Source organism: Nyctereutes procyonoides, unplaced genomic scaffold (genome assembly GCF_905146905.1).
Source record: "Nyctereutes procyonoides isolate TBG_1078 unplaced genomic scaffold, NYPRO_anot_genome, whole genome shotgun sequence".
Taxonomy (NCBI): Eukaryota; Metazoa; Chordata; class Mammalia; order Carnivora; family Canidae; genus Nyctereutes; species Nyctereutes procyonoides.
The window spans coordinates 52,820,500-52,847,296 of record NW_026575140.1 but is presented as its reverse complement, the minus strand read 5'-3'; the positions used below and the strand labels follow the sequence as shown (position 1 = coordinate 52,847,296).

At 45.0% G+C, this 26,797-nt stretch overlaps 1 protein-coding gene across 3 annotated transcripts in view; it reads left to right on the top strand.

Annotated features, from left to right (window-relative positions):
* MYOCD (myocardin) overlaps positions 1 to 20,434 on the top strand; it is a 100,318-nt gene extending 79,884 nt beyond the window's left edge. For all 3 annotated transcript variants that reach the window (XM_055307107.1, XM_055307108.1, XM_055307109.1), the window contains 5 exons: positions 4,371 to 5,300; positions 8,248 to 8,391; positions 9,390 to 9,521; positions 12,027 to 12,084; positions 14,698 to 20,434. In XM_055307107.1, coding sequence (XP_055163082.1) covers positions 4,371 to 5,300; positions 8,248 to 8,391; positions 9,390 to 9,521; positions 12,027 to 12,084; positions 14,698 to 15,251 — 1,818 coding nt within the window. In that variant the 3' untranslated portion in view covers positions 15,252 to 20,434. The remainder of the gene's footprint in view (positions 1 to 4,370; positions 5,301 to 8,247; positions 8,392 to 9,389; positions 9,522 to 12,026; positions 12,085 to 14,697) is intronic.
* The last annotated feature ends 6,363 nt before the right edge of the window (positions 20,435 to 26,797 follow it).

The window sequence follows — 26,797 nt, the reverse complement described above, 5'->3', positions numbered from 1 at the left end:
GCAGTTAGAAACATACCAACCTAGGTCAGCTCAACTGTGTTGTCAGGCTAGGCACGGAAATTTTGGAATTGTCTGGAAAGTAGGGTGGTTCGTTGAAGCCACAAGACTGAAAGAGATGGAAGGAGAGCAATTGGAAAGAGTGGAAAGGGTGGAAGGAGAGAAGAGGAATAAAGGAAGCAGGTGATATAACCACCTCATTCCTTGGAAAAGGAAGAAATAGGAGGAATTAATGAAGGTACCCTTACAACAGGCAATCAGAAAGAAGGTATCAAAGGTGGTTGTTCTCCCCAGATGCTCATATTTTACTTAAAAAGAGTAAAAGGGGAAAAGCACTGAGAAAAAGAGTTTGATTTCTCATTAAAGGCTATACGTGGGGGGCACCTGGATGGAGCAGTTAAGCGTCTGACTCTTTTTTTTTTTTTAAGATTTTATGTATTTATTCATGAAAGACACACAAAGAGAGGCAGAGACACAGGCAGAGGGAGTAGCAGGCTCCCTGTGGGAAGCCCAATGTGGACTCGATCCCGGGACCCCAGCGTCATGCCCTGAGCTGAAGGCAGGCGCTCAACCACTGAGCCACCCAGGTGTCCCTAGCATCCAACTCTTGGTTTTGGCTCAGGGTCATGATCTTGGGATCATGAGATGGAGCCTCCGCACTCAGCAGGGAGCCTGCTTAAGATTCTCCCTCTCCCTCTGCCCCGACCCCAACTCTTGCTCACTCTCTCTCAAATAAATAAATAAATAAATAAATAAATAAATAAATCTTTTTTTTTTTTAGATATACGTGGTAACATCACAGTATATGTACTTTTTTGCTAATGTTGTATGTGGGTTTTTTTTTCATGTATCTAAGAAACTGGAGAGCCAGAGAGCATGATAGCATGAGGGAGAAACAAGAAAATAATGGGAAATGTAAAAACTGGGAAAAATATGATGGATGTTAAGAAATAATTGTTCATGTGGGTTTTTAGTTGTGATAATGGCCTTTGATCCATGTTTTTTTTAATGCACTTATTTTTTAAGGAAAGATATCAAAATATTTACAGATCAAATTGTGTGATGTGCTTCAAAATAATTCAGGAAATGGAGTGGAAGTGGTTTGAGGTCTAAATGAATCAAGGCTGGGCATGGATGGATTGTTGTTGAAGCTGGTTGATGGGTACATGGGTTTATTATACTTTTTTATCGACTTTTATATATGTTCGACATTTTCTATAATATGCGGTTGAAAGAGTGATCGGCAATTAAAACGTCAGTGAGTGTACACAAACCTTTGTCCCAAGCAAGCCCACAGAGCACAATACTCTGAAATGTAAGGTAAACTAAATTCAACAATTATTCAGGTTATTTTGGAATATGAGCTTCATTATTTAATGATGTAGTTTAAAATATTCAGTGCCAGAACATATTCTAAAAATAAACATAGAACTCATTAATTTTAAGTAATTCAAAGTTAAAACAATAATGAGTTGCCATTCTTCACTTTTTCAACCCAGCAAATCTGAGAGAAAATGACAAAACAATACCAGAAAGACAAAGGGGGTGATGGTATGCTTACGCTTGCGGCAGAGTGAGTTGCTATAATCCTTTTAAAATAACTTCTAAGTGATTATAAAGTAATTATTTACTATTGAAACATGATAGTATAGGGAGAAATAAAGAGTATTTTAAAAGATAATTGACCCACAGATAGCATTGCAGAATATATTTCCTTGTAAACTTAATTTTTTAATTTTTTTAAAGATTTTATTTATTTATTAATGAGAGACACAGAGAGAGGCAGAGACACAGGCAGAGGGAGAAGCAGGCTCCATGCAGGGAGCCCGATGTGGACTCGGTCCCAGGACCCTGGGATCACGCCCTGAGCCCAAAGGCAGACGCTCAACCGCTGAGCCACCCAGATGTCCCCCCAAAATACTAAAATTCTTGCCAAAGAATACATATTGTAAAAATTTCTGTCCTGAATGTTTGTGCCAATCTACCGCCAGAAACAGTGCTGAGGCAACATTTTTCAAGCATGAATGTACACACTAAACCACCTGGGTCTCCGGGTAAAATACAGGTTCTGATTCAGTAGATGTGGGGAGGAGGCCTGAGTGTCTGCATTTCTAACAGGTCTTCAGATGCCGTCAGAGCTGGTGGTCCAAGGACCACACTGGAAGAACAAGGTATTAAGAAACTTTTTTAAAAAACAAATTTTTATTTGCTCATTTTTGCTGCTGTTTCAATAATGCAAAGTGTAATTAATTCCTTTGTCAATCTGATGAATGCAAAAATATGTCTATATTTATTTATTTGGATTACTACTGCTGGTACATGTACATTATTGGCCGTTTTAAAAAAATGTATCTTTCATCTGTGACCACACCCATTACCCATTTGTGTTGATTTATTTCAGGGGTTTGTTAGGCACACTTGGTACATCGAGCTTACTAACACTTTATTATTTGTCCTGCAATTATTTTTGTCTGAGGCTGCTATCAGCATTTGCATTTTCCTTTGGTGTTTTTGACTTATAGGGGTTTTTGATTTTTGTCGTCAGTATTTTTAGGATCACCTTCTTTGCTTTTAGGCTCAAAAGAGCTTTCCCTGCAGAATATCAGAAGAATATTTCCCTATATGCTCTTCTAGGTGTTTTATGGAATTACTGACTCTTAGATATTTAATGTTTCCTGTTTTAATTACAAAAGTAATATGTGAAATGTTTAGGATGCAGAGATAGAGAGAAGCACTGTTAACATTTTAGCCTATGTTTATCTACATATTTTCATCTGCAAGCATAGGTTTAAATACCTATATACATATGCACAAATTTATATAATTCTTAGAAAAATAGAATCAAGCCATTCAAACTACTTTTCACTTAAAAATATACCATAAACAGTTATTCATTATTTTATGTCAACAAATAAATAAATCTATAAATGTATTAGCATCAGTTTTAATGGATTTAAGTATTCCATCACTCATAGACGGTATCATTAATTTAATTTAGTTCCCATATTTTTAGATATCTGTAGCTTATCATTGATGAAAATTATAAAAAATGCAGGGATGAAATTATTCCATGTGAATCAACATAATCATGGCAAACGCTTATACCACACTAACCATTTGCAAGACTCTATTCCGAGCACTTTACAATTGTCAAGCCATTTTAATCCTCACAAAAACATATAAGGTCAATATGATTGTCTCTGTTTTGCAGAAGGGAAATGGACACACAGTGATCACTGAGCTAGGAAGAGGCAAGGTCAGGATTTGAACTGATGGTCTTATCCTGGCATGCTCTCTCTCAGTATGTGACTATTATCTAGCCACTTATTAAAATATGGATGTAAGCTGAGTGTCATACTATCTGTTGGCAAATTGAATTTAAATTTTTAAAAAGGGAAAAAATTAGGACATAAGTGGGGTGTCTGGATGACTTGGTTGAACCTCCATCTCTTAATTTCAGCTCAGGACACGATCTCCGAGTGGTGGGATCAAGCCCTGCATCAGGCTCTCTCGCTCAAGATAAATAAATAAATCTTTAAAAAACAAAAACAGGGACTTCTAGGTGGCTCAGTGGTTGAGCATCTCCCTTTGACTCAGGTCATGATCCCAGAGTCCCAGGACTGAGTCCCGCAAGGCTCCCCGCATGGAGCCTACTTCTCCCTCTGCCTGTGTCTCTGCCTCTCTCTCTCTCTCTCTCTCTCTCTCTCTCTCTCTCTCTGTCCCTTGTGAATAAATAAGTAAAATCTTAAAAAAAAAGAAAAAAAAAACAAGATATAGGTGTTAATGGAGAACCATAGTTCTCAAAAACTGATCCTAGGACCAGTGGCATCAGGATCCCTTGGGAACCCTTTAAAAATGTACATGCTCAGTCTCCACCCCAGCCCCACTGAAGCAGAAATTCAGGGCTGGGCTGGGTTGTCTGTGCTATATTTTGGGGGCCTGAGGTTCCCTCACCTGTTCAAGTTGGAGAACCCAGGACAGAAAGAACCTGCCAGGGAAAGGGGTGACCTAGGAGCAGAAGACCTGGAGTCTCAGCCTGACCTGCTGATGGCTAAACCCAAGCAGAGATCAGTCTTCCCAGCCATAAGATGGGGGGAGGACCAGGATGGGGGTGGGAAAGTAGTCGAGTAGGTGACCTCTGTGGTTCACGTGGGCTATACATTTCTAGGAATCTGGGATCGTGGGGAAAAAAAAAAAAGCACGGTGCAAAACCTATTGCTATCAAGGGCAGGGCAGGGATGGGGGTCACCAAGTAATAGGAAAGCGGATGTTGTAAAAGCCCACGTGTGATGTTTTAAAGCTGATGTAATACTTTTTGTGTTTTTAAAGACAGTCCTTAAAAACGGTGCACTCACCACTCCCGGTTTCTGCAGGTCTCTGAGTTAAGACAGCAGCTTCGAATCCGGGGGCTGCCGGTGTCGGGCACCAAGACGGCCCTCATGGACCGGCTGCGGCCTTTCCAGGACTGTTCTGGGAACCCCGTGGCCAACTTCGGTGACATAACGACGGTCACTTTCCCCGTGACGCCCAGCAGCTCGCTGCCCGGCTACCAGTCCTCCCCGACCACCAGCGCCTTATCCAACGGCTTCTACCACTTTGGCAGCACCAGCTCCAGCCCCCCGATCTCGCCCGCCTCGTCCGACCTGTCGGGGGCCGGGTCCCTGCCCGACACCTTCAACGACGCGTCCCCGTCCCTCTGCCTGCACCCGTCCCCGGTCCACGTGTGCACCGAGGAAAGCCTCCTGAGCAGCCTGAACGGGGGCCCCCTCGCCCCCGAGCTGGACGGGCTGGACTCGGAGAAGGACAAGATGCTGGTGGAGAAGCAGAAGGTGATCAACGAGCTCACCTGGAAGCTGCAGCAGGAGCAGCGCCACGTGGAGGAGCTGAGGTTGCAGCTGCAGAAGCAGAAAAGGAGCCACTGCCCCGAGAAGCCGCCACCGCCTCCCTTCCTGGCCGTCCCCATCAAGCAGGAGGACGCCGTCTCCAGCTGTCCCTTCGCGCCCCAGCAGAGATCTGGGAAGAGACAAGGCCACGGCTCAGAGGGCCAAGCGCAGGCCTGCGAAGCGGCTGGGCGCCGGCCCCTGGGGCCTGCTCCCTGCGCCGAGGCCTCCTCGGGGCCCAGCGACGCGCTGCCTTCCACGTTTCTCAGCCCCCAGTGCTCCCCTCAGCACTCGCCCCTGGGGGCTGTCAAAAGCCCGCAGCACATCAGTTTGCCCCCATCACCCAACAACCATTACTTCCTGCCCTCCTCTTCAGGCGCCCAAGGAGAAGGGCACAGGATCTCCTCACCTGTCAGCAGCCAGGTATGTACTGCACAGGTAGGAACTCGTGCCCATGCCCCCCATGCACCCCTGCTTTCTGGATGTGGGGCGTGGCTTGCTGAGGCCTCCAGAGCCCACATTGGAAGTTTTAACGGGAAGGGTTTACCAGAAGCCCAAAAGCAACTTCCGGTCTTGGTGGTAGACCAGACTCCCCTCTCTGAGGTTGAGGTTGGCAAGACTGTCTTGTAAAGGGCTCATGATGACTATTGTGCCTTCGTGGGCCGTGTGGGCCTGTGTCACAACCACTCAGCAGGACTCTTGTGTCATGAACACAGATGTGCACAATTTGTAAAGGAATGCAAATGGCTGTGCTCCAATAAAACTTCATGTATCCAAACAGGTGGTGGGCCGGATTGCCAACCCCCCTTTTCAGGACTCGTTGGTATAAAGCCTTACCACAGACCAAACCAGTTCCTCAAGAGAGCCAAAGGGGAAGTTACCATCCCCTCCTGTTCTCTCCATCTATTGGTCTGCACAGTGCAGAGAGTTACTGAGCACCTCCTGTGTGCCAGGCCCTGATCTGGTCTCTGGGGATGAGTGCTGAACTAGCCAAACAGAAATCCCTATTCTCATGGGAAGACAGACAGCAAATAAAATAAACAGGTGAAATATATGATGTATTAGGAGATGATAGATCTTATGGAGAGAAAGCAGAGAGGGCTGGTGGCAGGACATTTTCAGATTTGCAACTTTACATCAAAAACTTTAAATCCAGGGCCATTTGAACAAATCTATAAAGGAGGTAAGGGAGAGAGCCTGGTGAATATTTGGGGTAAAGAAAGAATCCTAAGCACAGGGGCCCCAGGGTGGGAGTTGAGTGTGGAATATTCAGAGATCAGAAGGAAGGTCCGGGCAGCCCAGGTGGCTCAGCGGTTTAGCGCTGCCTTTGGCCCAGGGCGTCATCCTGGAGACCCGGGATTGAGTCCCACATTGAGCTCCCTGCATGGAGCCTGCTTCTCCCTCTGCCTGTGTCTCTGCCTCTCTCTCTCTCTGTCTCTCTCTCTCTCTGTCTCATGAATAAATACATAAAATCTTGAAGAAGAAGAAGAAGAAGAAGAAGAAGAAGAAGAAGAAGAAGAAGAAGGAGGAGGAGGACGAGGAGGAGGAGGAGGAGGAGGAGGAGGAGGAGGAGGAGGAAGGCCTGTGTGGCTGGAGCAGAATGGGAGGCAGTTGTAGAGACGGCTTACAGGAGTAACTAGTTCAAAGACTCAACCAAGGCGATCATGAGAGACTTTCCTTATCCACGTAGCTCAAAAGTCATTAGGAAAGTCTACTTAAGCCTCTCTGAGAAATAAAATGACATCATCAGGGACGCCTGGTTGACTCAGCGGTTGAGCATCTACCTTCAGCTCAGGTCGTGATCCCGGGGTCCTGGGATCGTGTCCCGTATCGGGCTCCCCACAGGGAGCCTGCTTCTCCCTCTGCCTGTGTCTCTCTCTGTGTGTCTCTCATGAATAAATAAATCTTTTTTAAAAAGTGATATCATCAGAAATTCTGAAATCTACATTATGGGAAAGGAAATAGGAACATACCCCCCATCACTGGATCCTACCACATGACCAGTGTTAAGAGGCATGCCTCTGAGTGATCCCGTTAATTGTCACAGCTTTCTGAGCTCCAATTCCTTATTCTTTATTTGCCACTGAGGAAGATGAGGCTCAAGGAGGTTAAACCAGGTGTCCAGAATCACAGGGACCCAGGGTTAGCTGATTCTAAAGGACATGCCTTTCACACACTGGATGTTATGGACTCTGGGAATATGGGGTGTGGCCATAGGTAATGGGAATATGCTTTTTTGCACTGGCCAGAGGAACACATTCAAGCAAACGATGTCCACTTCAGAGTGGGCACTCTGGGAGGGGCGGGGACCTCGCCTGGATTAGCATCACTGTTGACAACGTTTACGGAGAGCACGGTGTCCTAGGCAACAAAGGTAAAAATAGTTCTGGAAACACAGCTCCGGACCCTAAGACCATTCTAACGATATGGACGCTCTCGAGAAGAACTAACATTTGTGCAGTGATTCATAGTTTACAAAGCACTCTCTGAGGACATGGACAAGTTACATGGTAAAAAGATAAAGAGCAATACAAAAGAACATGCCTGATGTGTGCTTCTGGCATCAAACGCTGCATGAAGTGTTGGGGAGGGTGGGGGAAGTGGATGGTCATGAAGGATTAGAAAGGTCCAGGAGGGTTTTGATTTTGTTTTTTTTTTGTTTTGTTTTGTTTTTTTGGTTTTTGTTTGTTCAGGAAGGTTTTGCAAAAGGGTTGGACTCAATGAGAAGGGTAGAGCTAAAAAATAAAAAAAGAAGAAAGAAAGAAAGAAAGAAAGAAAGAAAGAAAGAAAGAAAGAAAGAAGAAAAGAAAAGAAAAAAAAGAAAAAAGAAGAGTAGGGAAAAGAGCTTTTTTTTTTTAACTTTATTTATTTATCCATGAGAGACACACAGAGAGAGGCAGAGACACACGCAGAGGGAGAAGCAGGCTCCATGAGGGGATCCCAATGTGGGACTCGATCCCAGGACCCCAGGATCATACCCTGAGTCGAAAACAGACACTCAAGCACTGAGCCACCCAGGTGTCCTGGTAAAAGAGCATTCTGTGTGGGGAAAGACAGGGAAGTATGATGTGCAGGGCGTGCTGAGGGAAGTTTGGGGAGGGATTAGTAGAACATAAGCTTTTGAAGGAAGTGGGACCTGACCTGAAGCATGTTGAACAGTGGTTACAGGGGGAGACCCAATGCTGTGGCTGACTAGAGCCATGGAAGGTTTTTGAGCAATAGATGGTGTGTATAAAGCCAGATTTGAGATTTTGATAATGAGATTTAGGGAGATTTGCAAAGATAAGACCCAGGGTAGGGACAGGATTCTCAGCAAAAGCCCTCAAATGTGCAGCTGGAGGCCACTTCATTGGTTGTTTCTTCCTTTCAGAACTCAGGGGCACATGAGAGCCATCCTGCAAGCTTCTCTCCCCAGCCTTCCAGCCTCCACCCACCTTTCTCTGGAGCCCAGGCAGACAGCAGTCATGGTGCTGGGGGCAGCTCTCGTCCCAAAAGCCCAGGTGTCCAGCCAAAGGTAGGCACCTGGGAAAAGATGTAAATGTTGCCTCTTCCCTCTTCTGTGGCCTCGTCCTCCAAATGAGGAGGTTCAAAAGCAGAAACAAGTGACATGTTAGATAAAAAACAAATCTACTTGAACAGGCTGACATGGATGTACAGATAGGGTGTTCCAAGGAGCCATCTCCTGGGGTTGTCCTAGAAATCACGAGCACTAAAATTAGCATGGTTTGTTTGTGAAAGAACACGGCAAACCAACCAGTTTCTGTGGCGTTGAAGATTGGGATAACGGCACATGGGAAAATAATGCCTGAGAAAGCAGAAGGTATGCGGATCTGTGGAAAGGTCTAGAACAGTGCAGAGAGTTTGAGTCACAGTGCTGTGTCTCAGTGGGGAAAAAGACAAGGTGATACATACCAGCAGGTGAAAATTAGGGATGGGAGAGAACCAGGGTATGGGAGTTCCACAGACTAATGCAGAGGTGATAAGAAGAAGACAAGCAAGATGGCCATGATGCAGAAGCGCTACCTGCCACAAGGCGTCCTTTGGGAACAGAGACCCTGAGATGCCCCAGGCACACCGTAGAACACTCATAATACACAAGGCTGGTTCCTAAAGAGATACCCCAGCAATGCCTCCCCCTCTGCAGATGCACCCGTTAGGAATGAAATGCCCTAGGCAGTAAAGTACTCTGGGAGTTCCTGGGGTGATGGACTTCTTCACATTGGACTGGACTCTTACTTTATATCCTTTTCTCCTAGCCAAAGAGGGTTCATCCTAGAGGGAGAAATGAATCTGCCATCCTAACGTGCCCTCAGATATGGACTATGATCCACCTATGATATGCCCATGATGTGAACTACTGTCAATATATTAGGGCTGTTTTCTAACCCCTAACTCCTTTGTTTTCCCCCTCATATCAATTTTTCTAAAAATCGAGCCTGGAGTTTATAAAAACAGAAGCCGTGCCATTTCCAACACATGAGTTGACTCTCTCTCTGCCTTGTACCCCCACAGATGGCTGGTTTACACTCTTCTTCCGATAAGACAGGGCCAAAGTTTTCAATTCCATCCCCAACTTTTTCCAAGTCAACTTCAGCAGTTCCAGAGATAACCCAGCCTCCATCCTATGAAGATGCAGTAAAGCAGGTAACTTTGCAAGATGTGTCCTCTGTCGAGAAGCAGGTGGCCTAAATAGACATTGTTTTTCATCATTGAGCTTCATGCAGTTTGTAGATGGTGACATTGAGTGAGTCAGGAATCCCTCGATGAAAATGGGCAAAGGGCCTGGAAGGCTAATTGCAGGAAGATGTTGCGGGTACACAGTGCACAGAAGGTGTGCAAGGCAGGCCAAGAAGAGGTTCCGCTGGGCATCCAGGCCCCTGGACTCGGTGTCAGCTGTACCAGCTGCCACTGTCAATAAGGTTAGACAAGTCCTCAACTTCTGTGATATAAAATAGGGTCCCTATCTACTTTGTAAGGATTCTAGAGAGTGTAGCACTTTTACCCCATTGTCCAGGCAAGAGGTAGGTACTCAGGTAGAGGGAGCGGTTGTGTCAGGGTGATACTTTTGTAAGGTTCGTTCTTAGTTTCAGAATTCAGTGATCCTGGCAAAGTATTGATGACCGTCATCATCATGACTCTACTGTCATTTATGTTGGGAAATTTTCCAAATAAAAGGTAAAAAAAAAAAAAAAAAAGGAAAGCAGTGAATGATCTTCTATTTCAAATGGTCTGGGCTTGGAAAAAAATATCGGATGGCCCTTTGTATGTGCCTGACCTCGCAAGGAAGGATTACGTCAACTGCTGCATGCTAGTGTCCCACAGATCAAATTCAGCTTGCAGTTAGGTTTCACTTGGCTTAAAGAGTATTTTTAAATGTCAGGAGATTTTAGGCGAAAAGTAGGCTTTCTCGTTTCTGAAAAAAATGAGAGGATCTAGCAACAGCAGAGCCACATTTCTATGGGAGGACAAAGTATCCACTGCCTCCTTGAACCACAGTACTGGTTGTGCATTCTATCCATCTATCCTGTTCTATATTTGGCTCATTTCCATTACCTGCCAGACCCTGTAGACATCTAATGCCTTCTGGACTGGCAGGTGACTCATTCTCTGAGCAGCGCTCCCGTGGTATCGATTATTGTTGCCTTTGTGTACCGGGAGTGGGCTCTCAGGGGCGAGAGATCGGTATGTGCCCCTCTTCTCCCCATTTTCTGCCTCTGGTATCTGTGAAGCATCCACAGATCCTTTATGGTTTCAAAAGAAAAGGAAAAGGTCAAGCAAAGTGGACTTCCATAAATAAGACTCTACCGTACAACTCAGATGAGCCAGAGGGAAGGAGCATATACCTTACGAGTGTCGACAGGTTCCATAGGCCCTTGCAGTGAGGAACCAGGAAAGCATGAGTCACAGCCCCCCAACAGGAGGCAGATCTGTCACTTCAAAGTGAGAAAAACGTCTATACTCTGTGTAATAAGAAGCCCTGCTCCTGGGATGGAAGCCTCTCAGCCGAACTCACTCTGAAGGATTCTTGTGGGGAGCACTCTGCGTCCTTCTCCCCTTCTCTTGCTATAGGTTGTTTCAGGAGCTTTCCTGTCTGAAATGAACACTGAGCTTTATTCTTGTGGTCAGCCAATTATTGTCATGTTCACAGCAGCATCATTCACAAACGGGGGGAAGCAACCCAAGTGGCCATCGATGGATGAATGGTTAACCAAAATGGGGTGAATGCATAGATTTAAGGGGTGCCTGGTGGCTCATCGGTTAAGCGTCTGCCTTTGGCTCAGGTCATGTTCTCAAGGTCCTGGGATGGAGCCCCGAATTGGGGGGGCCCTGCTCAGTGGGGAATCTGCTTCTCCCTCTCCCTCTGCCTGCGGCTTCCTCTGCTTGTGCTTGCTCTGTGTGTGTGTGTGTGTCAAATAAATAAATAAATTCTTTTACAAAAAAACCCACAGAATTAATACTAGTCAGTCTTTTTTTTTGAGATTTTATTTATTTATCCATGAGAGACACAGAGAGAGAGGCAGAGACACAGGCAGAAGGAGAAGCAGGATCCCTGTGGGGAGCCCAATGTGGGACTCGATCCCAGGACCCCGGGGTCACACCCTGAGCCGAAGGTAGATGCTTAACCACTGAGCCACCACTCAACACCTGAGCTACTGAGGTGTCCCAATGCTAGTCAGTCATAATAAGAAAAGAGATTCTAACACATGTCTCAACATGGAGGAAGCTGGAGGATATTATACTGAGTGAAGCAAACCAGTAATCAAAGGAAATACACTGTATGAATCCACTTCTAGGAGGTATCAGATTTGTCAGATTCGTGGGAGCAGGAAGCAGAATGGTAGTTGTCGGGGGTTGGCGGGAGGAGGATGGGGAGTTCATGTTTGATGGGGACAGAGTTCCAGCTTGGGAAGATGATAAAGTTCTGGAAGACAGATGACGGGGATGGTCACAGGATAATGTGAATGTCTGGATGCTTAAAAATGATTGTGATGATAAATGTTAATGCTGTGTGTATTTTACCACAATTAAGAAGAAAACCCTCCTTAACCAAACCTAGTTCAAAATTCTGTAGCCCTGCTTCAAGATCTCCCACGGAAGAGGTGGGCCACCTTCTCACTTCTCTGTTCTCCTCTGCTTACTTTGCAACAGCAAATGACTCGGAGTCAGCAGATGGATGAGCTCCTCGATGTCCTCATTGAAAGTGGAGGTAAGACTGCCTATGTGTTGCCCCTGGGATCCTTTGCACCTGCATGTGCTCTGGGGGCACATAAACCCTGAGGACCAAGGTCAGGTGTGCACTGGAGGTCAGAGCCAAAAGCCGTGAACAGGTACGGTGTCACTTCACATGAACTCGCCGTCCAGGCACAGCGGCTGACTCCCTCAGCGACTTTTGTCCCTCTGTCCTAGGAGCTTGCTCACCAATCATTGTGCCAGTTTGCATTCCCAACCCAATCACTATTTCCCTGAGTGCTTCCTCTTGCTCTTCCCATTTCTCTCTGCCTTTCTAATCCCAATCTCCCTAACCTGTTAAGAAGAAGAAGAAGAAGAAGAAGAGAGCAGACAAAGCAAGTTTTGTGCTACCTACCCAAAATGAAATTCAATTAGTAATCTCCTGCTGGATGGTCCATTCAATTCCAGGCTTGCAAAAAAGAAAGAAGAAAGAAAGAAAGAAAGAAAGAAAGAAAGAAAGAAAGAAAGAAAGAAAGAAAGAAAGAAAGAAAGAAAGAAAGAAGAAAGAGGGAGAGAGAGAGAGAAGAAAGAAAGAAAGAAAGAAAGAAAGAAAGAAAGAAAGAAAGAAAGAAAGATCAGCATGTTCATTTTGCCTCCTTTTTAGTCATTCCTTTATTTTTAAAAGAATTATAACACATGTCTATCGCATGTGTCTAGACATGGCATATGCCCAGAATCTGAAGCCACACAGATGCATTAAGATCATGTAAGGAGAACATGTAGATAGGAAAAAACAAACAAACACACCACAGGGCCAAGCCTTTCGATAAGAACTTTAAGGTTCGGGGAAGGAGTGACCAGGCATGGTACTAGGCTCAGGGCCGCACCAGACCAAGTCCCCACCTTTGTGGAGCTTGCAGTCTGGGAAGGCAGATGGACAACAGGCAAGTTATTAGGTAATTCCTACATTGTAGCAAGAGGAAGAAGAAAAAGATGGGCATGGGCATGTGTATCTTTGTAAGTTTTTGTAGCAGACAGAGGAGAGGGTGATGTCAGACACCCTATATTTTTAATGAAATCTATGGCCAGATCAGCAAAGGTAAGGGTGCAGGAGGAGAGCATGGGAGATTGGAGGACCGAAGAACCATTCAAGGACAGTTATAAATCCCTCATGAATGAATTCTCTGGGGAAGCACAGCAGAGTGCTAGGCTGTATTAAGTGCCACTGATAGGACTGTGATCATGAATCTAAAGTGAGACCAGTCAGCTCCATTGTGTCATTTTTCTCTTGCAACCAAGATTCATCCAGGCGTGGCCTTTTTTTTTTTTTTTTAAGATTTTATTTATTTGAGCGAGCATGAGCAGGGAGAAAGGCAGGTGGAGAGGTGGAGAAGGAGAGGCAGACTGCCCACAGAGTGGGGAGCCCCATGCAGAGCTTGATTCCAGGACCCAGAGATCATGACCTGAGTCTTAACCGACTGAGCCACCCAGGCACCCCTAGGTGTGGGGTTTTGCCACAGGAATATGATGCAAGGAGAAAAGAGCAAAGGGATTGAGAATATTTATAAGATGGAGCTATGATGGTGGAGCAGGGCATACCGGCTAGGCAGGAAAAGAAGCGAGAGCCAAGGGGGTTGCTGGATGGAGAAAGTACTAGAGTCTAGACTGCAGTGACCCCAAGCGGCTGAGAAACTGTCATCACAGGGTGCTTAATAAATGAACTAGAGGAATGGGAGGGGATGGGTGGAAAGGGGAGATTTTGCTTGAGATTGAGCTTCCAGGGGATGCAGGATTTGGGGCTCTAGGGTGTCCAACAAAGTGGGAATGGAGGGAGAACCGGAGTGGAGGTGGTAGGGTGTCAAGGCACTGGGAGGCCACTGGACACTCAGCCCCTTCCCAGGATGCCGAAGTCATGGAGAAGGACAAGAGCTGAAGTCGGAAGGGCAGTGAACTGGGGAATGGGGTTTTCAGTGCCTGTGGGAGGGGGACCCGGAGATGACTGCAGGGAGGGCAGCGCAACCCTCGAAACCACCGAAACCACCGAGGAGCTGGCAGGAGGATGCCGAGGGTGACAATCAGAAGGTGGCAGTGGTGTGGTGCCTGATGACTCACCTTCTGGCTCCCCCACTGAGAATGTAAGGAGGATGCAGTGTCCTTGGGGACAGCCAGGTGTCAGTGAAGGAGCGGGTCAAGGGACCTTCTGGGAGAGGTGGCTGATGAGAGTGGAACTGCCACATAGAAAGTGTTTGGGGAGGGATGGGAGAGAAGAACTGGGCACAGAAGGAGCACTTTCGAGGATGAGACTGGGTGAAGAAGCAGTGACCTTTCTGGTCTGACCTTTCATGTCTAAGTGTGACTCCTTTGTTACAAAGATCCATCCTATGTAGGGACGCCTGGGTGGCTCAGTGGTTAAGCGTCTGCCTTTGGCTCAGGGTGTGATCCTGGGGTCCTGGGATCAAGTCTCACATTGGGCTCCCCGCAGGGAGCCTACTTCTCCCTCTGCCTGTGTCTCTGCCTCTCTCTCTGGGTCCCTCATGAATAAATACATACAATCTTAAACACACACACACACACACACAACCAAGATCCATCCTATGTAGCCTGTTCCACTTGAAGCCATTTAACAGTTCCCGTTGTGTTTTGCCACCAGAAATGCCAGCCGACGCTAGAGAGGATCATTCGTGTCTTCAGAAAGTTCCCAAGATAGCCGGGTCCTCCCGGAGCCCCACTGCTGCCCTCGCCAAGCCCTCGTCCTCGGGGGCCCAGCTCTCCTTCGACCCCTACGGCGCCGACAGCGACGAGCACCTTGAAGTCTTATTAAATTCCCAGAGCCCCTTAGGAAAGGTGAGCGATGTCGCCCTTCTCAAAATTGGGAGCGAGGAGCCTCCTTTCGATGGGATTGTGGATGGATTGTCCGGGAAGGCTGCAGAGGAGCTGTTCAGCGCACACGAGATCTTGCCGGGCCCCCTGTCCCCAATGCAGACTCAGTTCTCGCCCTCGTCTGTGGACAGCAGCGGGCTGCAGCTCAGCTTTACCGAATCCCCGTGGGAGACCATGGAGTGGCTGGACCTCACTCCGCCCAGCTCCACCCCGAGCTTTAGCTCCCTCGGCACGGGCGGCCCCAGCATCTTTAACATTGATTTCCTGGATGTCACGGATCTCAACCTGAATTCCCCCATGGACCTGCACTTACAGCAATGGTAGGGCTCCCGAGGCCGGGGCGCTGAGGAAGACCGCTGGGAGTCCTGCGGGGGACAGCACCCAACCAAAGACACTCACGCCATCCAAAAGCAGGAGGAGGAGAGGAAGAGGACAAGGGAATCGCAAAGAAACCGTGGAGACTTCTGTGACCATCAATGAGAACAAATAGGAGTCTTTACATATATAATGTAATATTCACCAACAGTCAGTGACTGCTAATGATTTCAGCAATGCATTCCAGAATGTGCTTTCTCAGATCAAGAATGCCCCCACCCCACCCCACCCCCAAAAAAGAAATTCTTTCACTGCCTTTTCAAACACCAATATTCTCGTGGCCCATAATTTTTCGCGGGCATGGTTCGGGCAAGATCTCACATGGTAAGCCTCTCTCGTGAATTTATGAGACATACTATGGAAAGATGTCTAGGGGTTATAGCATGACCATCACCGTTTCTGGAAGATATACCCGTGGTGGAGGCTGCTTCCTATCCCTTCCTTGTCTCTCAAAACAGAAGTCAGGCCCAACTTCAGTTAGGTTTTTGAGGTAAAGTAGAGAAACAGAACCAGTCCGTTCCCAGGGAAAGGAAGTCAACTCGGTGTTCCCTGGCCACAAAGCTGCCCCCTTGGGGTGGTTCCAGGCCTTAACCCAGGACTCTGTGTGATCCCAGATAACAACTAACCTATATCTGGTCCAAAGAACCCTGCCCAGAATTTCCCTTCTTTGCCAGCCAGTAGCTAGATCACTTCCAACTGTCTCTGTGGTGATAAGCACCATGAAACAGTCAAGAACCAAAACTCCAACAAAACTCAAAGCCTCCTGCCATTGAAGGTTCCCCAACACAACCCCCTTTAGTTTCAAAGACTGGAAGTGACCCCATAAGCAGAAGAAAAGACTATCTCTAGCTTCAGGAAGCCATACCAGGAATCGTTCAGACAGGCCTAAAAATCACTGTTTCATGTGTCATGAGAATAAGTACCATTGATTACTACAACAGGATAACTATTTAGGGAGGTCCAACTTTTTTTGGGGGGGAGGGGGTTGGTGGTCTACTTCAGTTTATCTTTCTCCTACTTTTCTTTCAAGATACCAATCTCTTCTTGCTCTTCTTTTGAAACTCTTTCTGCCCCAATATCAAGAGGGACTCCTCAGATCTAACAAGCTGCCATAACCCTAATAAAGCCATATTTTAAAAGGCTAAAACACCAGGTTCTCCCAGAGAACTCATTCTCCATATGCATCATTTGCTGGAAAAAAAAAAAAAGAAAGAAAGAAAAAGGCCGAAAGAATGTCCTTGGGGGAAAAAAACTGGTGACGTGGCCCATCAGTCTCAAAGCTCATTCTGCTCCCATTTTGATTCATAGCAATCATTGATTTGGGTGGTTTTGGGGAAATTGGAAACCATTACATTGTAAAGATCTGAATTATATTTACAAGGATAGAGTGTTTCAGGTCTGAGTCAGTAAAAGAAAACACGGTTGTGCATGGAACACGAAGGAAAGAAGGAAGACGATGGTCTTGTGTGCATTCCTCATTACCTCGTGCTTTTGCTGGGAGTTGAAAAACTCAAATGGCAGGACGGTCTCTCTCAAGCTCACTGTGGCTCCAACTCACCGTCTCATAGTGTTGCATGCTGTAGAAAGTAGCTATTGCTGGTTGGTTGGTTTGTTGTTGTTGTTGTTGGTTTTTTTTAATTTAAATCACTAAGGCACTGTTTTCTTCTTTTGTAAAAATAATAATAATAATAATAATAATATTCACTGTGCACTTATGGAGAAGATAACCAAAAATGTTGTGATTTTAGAAGTTCTCTTTTTGATAAACCAAAGATTCAGAAGTCATTCCGTTGTTAGCTTGTAAACATGTGTGAACACAGAGTGTTTTGGGGGGGACTGCTGCTCTGAAAGCTGCCCAGTCTTTTGTGGGGGCAGGTATGCATGTGTGTATAGAGATATACATATGCATATGTATGTGTGTATATATGTGTGCATATATATGTGCATATGTGTAGGTCTGCACACGTGTGTATATTTGTACGTGTCTTGAAATGCAGTGCTATGGAGAGTTCTATACCAAAAGCCCTCAAGCCCCAATTTGCTGTGAAATGATACACGGCCTTTCTCACTATGAGTTCCTGATTCATCAACAGACTGCATGTTGCCTCTCTGTGTATGACTAACGACTCTAGCCCGATGACTCACAACCACTTGCTTCCCATGAACACGCTCATCTTGACAAGGGATATGGATGTGGAACGACTGAACAGCTTCACCATGAGTTGCTGGGAATGGTAAATACAGTCTCTTGTAGAAAAGCATCAAAGAGACACGAAACCCGGTTTTACACTCCTTGACCTGCATTGTGCTTTCAGACATTCACATGGTACATTTTTCATTTTGCCTTTATGTCATTCATCAGAACCAAAAATCAAGAGGGAAGAATTAGCTGTCTTTTCCATGGAGGTGAGGCTACGGGGAAGAAAACCTTATTAACGCTTTCCTCACATTTGTCCCTCTGATGTTGAAGCTTTACTTGGATCTTGATGAAGCTTGCTGGTCAGTACATTTTTCATGTGCCACATTGTGCAATTTTTATGCTCTCCCCCCCCCACCTTGCTGCCTTCGGAAAACAAACTTGTAGTGTCCCTACCTGAGGTATTTCTAGCAGAAGGACTAGACTTGGTAGGGAGGCTGCTGTACTTTAAGACTGTGCATTTTCATTAAGACCTTTGTAGGAATTACCAGCACTGACACACACACATCACAGCCAACAAAGGATATTGCTACTGCCATCCGACACACTTAGCACAGAGCGGACCCCTGGATTCTTGGTCTCAGCCCCCACCCACCCACAGGCTCCATGTACCATATGCACTCTGTCTCTCCATAGATCAGATGGGAGATTTACGGTATCAAACCAGGAATACCTGGGAGAAAATTGAAGAAGTTGGCTGCACCCAGTGGACCAGCTAGACCATGCTAATTCATCTGTCTCCTATTGGGAGTTTTTATTTGAAGTACTTTTAAACTCTTTAGTGCATCCTCTTTTCTGGAGATCATTTGGGCATGACTGGGAGATGCACAGAGACTTCTGAAGATGGCCACGTTCGAGTTTCTTAATGCTCTCAGAGCCTGGAGATAACCACACGTTGTTAGTGTGGTTAGTGCACATGCGTGTGTGCACACACACATACACACACACACACACACACACCCCGTGGTGAAGCAGACCTGCAGACACAGAGTTTGTACCAATCCCAATGTGGCTGCAGCCCCATGGGTTCAAACTTACCCAACAGAGTCAGAAAATGCCTTTGTGCAAATGCTCTCATTAAGCTGGTGCTCATTAGCAGTAGCCCTGCTTCTAACAATATTATTGAGACAACACTCATTCTGTTATAAGGAGGAGAGGGAGAGAAGGAGGAAGGAAGGAAGCGAAGGATGGAAGAAGGGAAGGAAGGAGGGGAGAAAGGAAAGAAGGAAGGGACAGAGAGAGGGAGGGAAGGAGGAAAGAAAGAGAGGGAAGCCAAGAGACTTTCCACCTGAATAGTCAAGGTTCTGTGCACTGGTGGCTTTCACCATTCAAAGACATTTATTTCTAATCTGGAAAAACGCTAAAAAAACTTATCCCAAGCATTCAAGACAGTCCTTTTCAAAATATATTTAAACTCCATTAGCTCTTCCAGAAACAAATGCTGGCCCGCTGAAAGCTCCGGCATCCAGTTTCCTCATCCAATGGACAACTACCTGATGTCTGACCTGTGCCAGGCACACCAGACATCCACTACTAACCTGACAAAGTACACATGGTTCAAATTCAGTGATGGGGGAGCTGTGCTTCCTACAAGCAAGAACACTGGGAATCTCCCAGTCCTCAAACCAGAAACCTTTAGCTCTAATTAAAAAAAAAAAAAAAAAAAAAAAAAAAAGGGTGTGTGTGTGTGTGAAATCCTTCATTTTTCCAGAAGTGAGAGTAGAAGGCCCTTTTTCTGCCAAAAGTTATCACCCACAGTAACATTTTTTTTTTTTTGCTTGTCTCTGGGGTCAAACAGCAGCATAGCACTTGGGAGTTCTCTCCATTTCCCCCACCACTTAAACCATCTGTGAGAGCTTTAGGGTTTGTTTTCATTGCCAGATACAGAAACCCCTTGAAAATCAGGGAAAGATGAAGGAAGCTTTTATTATTATTATTATTATTATTATTATTATTATTATTATTATTACTCCCAGCCCCTGTCTTTGACTTTTATAACTAGGTCTCTATGCAAAAGGGACATTTGGGGGGGAAAGAGTTCCCACATGAGCCATTAGGAGGAAAGCACTTGCCGCCCTGCCCCCCACCCAGCCCTTCATTTGCCACTGGGGGAAGCCCACAAGGGCTGGCACCCAGTTTGCTGTCAGGGATGAGAAAACTCAAAGTGAAAAGAGTCTGGGGTCTTTGTTTTCCTATAAATCCAGTCTAAACTAGCAGGGTGTTTCAGCTGCAGAAATTCTAGTTCTTTCTTAGATGGTTCTGGAACAAGATGGTCCTATGGTTCCAAGAGCTGCTCCGGTTGTGTTAAGGAGCTGGCTTTGATTCTAGAAACCACATTTTCAGAGGACCCCTGGCTAGGCTGAGACTAGGCACTAGAAAATGATTTCAAGATAGGGAGAGATCTGGGAGGAATTTCGCTCTCCTCTGTTTACCAGGGAAATTGGAATAGGATCACTAGAGCTGATAACATACAAGTAAGCTTCCTTCTGATTCTAGGATTTGGTGATTTCCCCCCAATGGATTAGGACCAACAAACTCCTGAACATCTCTTGAGCTTCTTTCATCACCTCCCATCATGGACACTGATCACATGAGTTTCCTTTATAAATGGTTTAACAGCTCCAGAGTGTTTATGGAAGAGGAAAGTATAATGATGGGGATCCTGGATGCTATGCTAGCGTTTTCCAAAGGAAGGGAACCCACACTGCCTCCTAGAGTTCCCCTCCAGTGGTCCTGCAATGAGGAAAAAGGGTGCTTGAAACTCTCCCTTGGAGAAACCCAAAGAGGTGCTTTGCAAAGAAAAGAAGAAAAAAAAAAGCCAGCATTCATTCTCTGTGGGGACCTCTGTATTGTGCTCACATTGGTCTTCTTTACCGAACTATACATTACCGGAAAGAAATGTGGATTGCCAGGAAAAGAAGCAACGGCTAAGATATCAAAGTTGGCATGTGTTCTTTTAAAAAATATATAAATATATTTTTAAATAAAATGTTTATTTTGAAAAAAGACATGAGATTTTTTTTCTCCCGCTGACTGTATGATACACCAGGCACTATGCCACACCCTTCATGGGTCCTATTTCGTGTGTGTGTGCAATGGCACCATGAAACCACTATCATTTCCATTTTACCTATGAAGAAACTGAGACTCTGAGTGGCTCAGCCAATTGTTTAAGGTTCTACACCTGAAATATAGAGCCAGCAGCCAAATGTTTTTCTCTCCAAAACCCCTGATCTCAAACAGTACACATCTCACTTGTATTTACTACTGACACTAATACGATGAAGACTTTTGTGAAAAGGAGGAGACTCTCCTGTCACAAACATGCTGTAAAAATACATGAGCACACACAACTTAGCCAACTCGATGTTTTCATCAGTGTAGCAAATGCATAATGAACAGGGCATCAAAGATACACATAGACCCCCCCCCCAAGTAAGGCTCAGTTTTTATTTGATTTACCTTCCTCAATTTATTCCTGTTTTTTTTTCCCATCAGTGAATATGTAAACTGTGTGCAGGAACTGATATATTGTGAAAGAGCCCTGGAATGGGGATCCCAAGCCCTAATTTAGAGTATTTGATCTCGCTTCATGCCATGGCTTTGCCTTCCCAGCTCCTCTCTTACTTTTTTTCTGCTATTACTTTCTGGTGGGTTCTCCCCATGTAGAAGCAAGAAGGACACACAGATTGTCAGAAGTCCTAGACGTCCATCCTTCAGATTAGCAATTCTAGTAAAAAGATTATCTCTTTCCTAAGAGTCACAGCAGAAATCTCACAGCTCTCTCTCAGTGGGCCCATCCTGGAATCCATCTCTGTGGCCCTGAGAATGAGGTACACATTCACTCACAGGGTCTGGATCTCCCATTCATCCCTGAGCTGTAGGGTGGGATCATTTGAATCTCATGGGCTGGCAGTAGAGAAAGTGAGATTTTTCTAAGGGAAAATTGAATTGCTATTAGCAAAAGGAGGAACAGGTGCTGAAGAGGCACAAACTGCAGATTTCCAACACACAATCCCTACTTTCAAGAATTTTGTTATCTGGTGGAGGAGATAAAGAATGACAACATAGTTTGGTAAGTGCTTACATGGGAGTAAGTGCATACTACTCCCATATAGAATGTGTTATATGCATTCCGTAAAATCTTAGGTAAACAGGATGGTCAAGGACTCTCCAGAGGAGACCACTAATGACATAGCAAAAGCATTACATGCATTCCAGGCAGAGGGAACAGGCTATACAAAGGCTTGAAAATAAATGAGAATTTACCATATTCAGGGGCTATAAGAAGTTCAGATTGGCTAGCTATTGGAGCAAGAAGGTGGGGAAGGCAGGTTTCAGGGTGGAGATGTGGAAGGAGCTCTATTTGTTTGCTGGGACTGCAAAACAAAATGCCACAAATTGAGTGGCAAAAATTTATCATCTCAAACTAGAAGTCCAAAGTCAAAGTGTTGGCATGGTTGGTTTCTTCTGAGAGCTGCAAAGGAAGGATTCATTATATGCCTCCCACCTTGGCTTACAGATGGCTATCTTTGTGTTCACATCGCATTCTCCCTGAATCTTCACATTGTTTTCCTTTCTGTTATATTGCGTCTCTGTAAGCAAATGTCCCCTTTTTATAAGGACATTGGTCATGTTGGATTAGGCCCCACCCTAAAGACCTCATTTTTAACTTGATCACCTCTATAAAGACCCTCTCTTCAGATAAGGTCACATTCTGAGGTAGCAGGGATTAGGACTTCAACATATGAGTTTGGAGAGGGGATTGGTGCAATTCAACAGGGGCCAAACCGTGAAGAGCCTGATAATACATGTTGAAGAACATGAACTTACAAGCTTTAAAAGTATGAACTTTAGGGAAGTCTGGTTGCCTCAGTCTGTGAAGTGGTTGCCTTTGCCTCAGGTCATGAAGTCCTGGGATCGAGTCTGCTTCTCTCTCTCCCTCTGTCCCTCCCCCTCCCCCCACTTGTGCTCTCTCTCTCTCAAATAAATCAATGAAAATACTTAAAATAAATAAATGAATGAATGAATTTTAAACCCATAGGGCTTCAATGAATAGTTTTAAGCAAGGAATTGCTATAATAATCCTTACACACTTTAGAAAGAGAATTCTACAGCATGGAAATGAATTGGAATGGTAGGATAAGGGAAAGGCAGCCCAGTCATTGTGTGAATTAAGTCTGATAAATCATTGGTGCCCTGAGAACTTAAAGTGAAATGATGAGTAACCCAATATATTGGATTTAGAATAATGATGGGGTGAGGGTGGGGTATGAGTGAAAGTGGCAACTTAAGAATCTGTTGTGATAAACTAGCCAACAGGTAGATAGTAACTCTACTCAGAAAATGGTAGTGGTAATAGAGACATGAAGGTTGTTTGAAACTTGTTAATGAAATGGAAGTATGGGATGGATCATCAGATGTGGATAGTGAAGAGGATTTGGAATGGGAGGGATAATTGGATGTTGGATGTTGAGTGTATATTAATTCCATTCACATAGGCAAAAGGCCAGCGCGAGGAATAGCTACTTGATAGGAAAAATTGTGTATTTGATTTCTGAGTTTCTAGTGTCTGGGGGACACGCGCATGTCAAAAGTCTTCACTAGAGAGGTCTGGACCTCAGAGTGCCATTCCATTGAAATTTAGATATGGGAGTAGCCCATATTTGGGAGATAGTAGAAGTCATGGGAATGGCTCTGACCTACACAAATGTGTGCAGTGAGAAGAAAAAAGGAGTGCCAAGGAAGCCCAATGTGTAAGATATTGGCAAAGGAAAGAGGAAAGAGAGTTGCTATAAAACCAGGAGAAAAACCAGGAGCTGACAATACCCCAGACACTGATGTGGGAGAAAATTTCAAGGAAGAAGGAGTCTTTAATCATATCGAATGCTGCCATGTTCTGTAGATAAGGGGAGAAGGCTGTTGCACGATAAAGTGATAAGGAGGTGATTGTTAATCAAGGTGAGAGCATCTTGGGGGCTGTGGTGAAGAGAGGTGGAATAGACTGAAGAATTAAAAAGAGGTAAGAAAGTAGACACAAGGAATCCAGACATGCCTTTCAAGAAGTATGGTGATGTGGGGAAGAAGATGCACATGGCCAAAGCAGAGTCAAAATCAGTCAGAGGACTGATTTTTTAAAAAGATTTTATTTAGTTATTTGAGAGAGAGCAAGAGAGTACAGGCAGGAAGAATGGCAGAGGGAGAGGGGGAGGGAGACTCCCCACTGAGTGGAGAGCCCAACATAGGGCTCGATCCTAGGACCCTGAGATCATGACCTGAGCCAAAGGCAGCTATCTAACCGACTAAGCCACCCAGGCATCCCTAAAGGACTGATTTTCAAGAGGAGAGATTTTGAGCTAACTTAAAAGCTAATAAGAAATAGGTAGTATACCCAAGAGAGAAGGTGGTAGAGAATGGTATTGAGGTTGAGTTGCCTTTTGAAGAGGGGAGAAATGTCTATCGTGGCAGGAAAGAAAAAAGAGGGTGGGTGGAGATGTGGGTGTGTTGACAGATGTGGTGGTAGGACACCCAGGGAGTTGTCATATGGTGGCTTCTATTTCATACTTAAAACAAGAGGGAGAGACAGTGTGCATTTATTGGGGAGAAGAAAAGTGGGGTACAAGTTTTAATAAAAATGGAGGAAGCTGATGTAAGAGCAGCAGAAAGAGCAAGAAGTGATCAGGATACCTAGAAGGACGGGTAGGGCACAATTGGAAAACTTAGCCAGAGGCCAGAGATCCTTCTCTCTGCACAATGGTGGGACTTTCCATTAACAACGTCGGCAGCCCAGCAGCAGAAGCAGAGAAGGCAGAGAGGTGCCTTGAGCCAAGTTAAGGATGCTGCAGGAATAGACATGGAAGAAAGAAAACAGAACTGAGTAATTGAGGGTATGATTAAAACAGAGGTAAAATGGTGAACTGTATGGTCGACAGATTAGAGGCAGAAAGAGGTGGGTCAGAAACTACAAGTGGACCCAGGCAATTGATGTTGACTAATACAATATTGCTTCAATACTGCATCAGTCATGATTTTCCAGAGAAAGAGAACTGATAGGATACATGCATATAGAGATAGAGATAGATAGAGATAGAGATAGAGATAGAGATAGAGATAGAGATAGAGATAGAGATAGATAGAGGAATAAAGGGACTGTAAGGGAAGTGGGGGGTAACTGAGGGAGTGGAGAAAAATTAGAGAGGAAGACAAACCATAAGAGATTCCTAACTCTGGGAAACAAAGGGTTGCAGAAGGGAAGGTGGGTGATGGGATGGGGTAACTGGGTGATGGGCATTAAGGGGGGGTACATGAGGTGATGAGCACTGGGTATTATACTATATGTTGGCAAACTGAATTTAAATAAAAAAATACTTTTTAAAATATCTTTAGATATGTGTATCTCCATAAAAATACAGATAAAACTATAAAGACACATCTATAAATATTCTATATAGATACCTATATAGATATTCATACACAAATGTATGGCATCTATCTATCTATCTATCTATCTATCTATCTATCTATCTAGATTTATTTTGGGAATCACACAATTTTGAAGGTTGAGATATACCATGATTTGCTGTCTGGAAAGCCAATAATGTAATTCAGACTAGGTTTGAAAGCCTGAGACCCTGGGTAGCCAGTGGTATAAATCCCAGAGTCCAAAGGCCCAAGAAGATGGATGTCCCAGCTCAAGAAGAGAGAGAGAATACGTCCTTCCTTTCCTCCCATTTTTGTTCTGTTTGTGCCCTCAACAAATTGGATGACACCCAACCATATTGGTGAATATGGCTCTCCTTTACTCAGTCTACTGACTCAAAGGCAATCTTTTCCAGACACGCTCTCATAGACACACCCAGAAATAATGTTTCACCAGCTATGTGGGCATCCCTTCATCCAGCCAAACTGGCACATAAGAGTAACCATCCCAAATACTACTACTAATAATAAAATCACATTGTCGTCGTCATCACCAGCATCATAAATGAATATCCACATTTATCATTAAGGGGAGATGAATAACCATCTTCCGTTCTGGCTCAAAGTGGAAATCTTGATTCCCCACATGCCTAGATTATAGGGCTTCATCATTCTAAAGCCCATATCACCTCCAAAAGTCAAGAAATGCCCTTGATGCAATAACGGAAAGAAGCACCTACTGTTCCTGAATTTGTTGTAAAAATGGAACACAAACCTATATTCTATGAGACCGGAGGATCCTATATCAACTAAGATGGGTTGTTTTGAGATGGGCCTATGCACTTCCCAGCCTCCAGGTCAAGGAACTGGAGCCACAGCTGCTGAGAGGGAAGTCTAGGGACTTTCCACTTAATACTGCTATCAGCCTGAGTGGCTCTTCAGAAAGTGCGGTCTCACTTTCTTGCTATCATGCTCAGCCAAGGGCCCTCCAGGCCAAAGCCAGCTTGGTTTTCACCAAGGTGGAGAACTGGTGTTCTTTGAGTAACATGACCCTCTAGATTGGCATGCTGAAATCCCGCATTCTTGTGATTCTTCCAAGCCTGGGGCAGGATTTGAATCCTCTGTGTTTCTGTTCCATGTCAAATTGCTGAGAGCTCATGCAGACAGGGTCCCATGGCGGTGACCATGGAATTTATCATCTAGATCAGAACACTTCTGTTCAGGACAAGTGCTCTATCCAAATGAAGGCCAAGACAACAGGCATATCGAAGATTGTCCCTGGGAAATCAAGACTATGGTCACCTTAAACCTAGCCACCTGAAAGACCTAGAACCCCCATTCACTTTCACTTATCCCCAATTGTTCACCTGACAGGATGCAGGGACCAGGCTGCCAGTCTCACATCTTTCTAGCATAACTTTTTCCCTCTGCAGAGGTACCTACTATCCTGACTTCTATTACCATCAATTTGTTTTTGCCTGTTTTTGAAAGTGGAATCAAATAAAAAGTACTCTTCTGAAGCTGCCTTTTTCTGCTCAGCCTTTTGGGTGAGGTTCATGCCTGTTTTTGCACACTGTTGGGTGAATGTATCCTTTTTCCTTGTCATGAAGTATTCCACTGTATGAATGTATGAATGTATCACCTTTTATTTATTTATTTTATTTTTTTTAAATTTATTTATGATAGTCACAGAGAGAGAGAGAGAGAGGCAGAGACACAGGCAGAGGGAGAAGCAGGCTCCATGCACCGGGAGCCCGACGTGGGATTCGATCCCAGGTCTCCAGGATCCCGCCCTGGGCCAAAGGCGGGCGCTAAACCGCTGCGCCACCCAGGGATCCCCCACCTTTTATTTATCTGCTCTACTGGTTCTTTCTGTTTT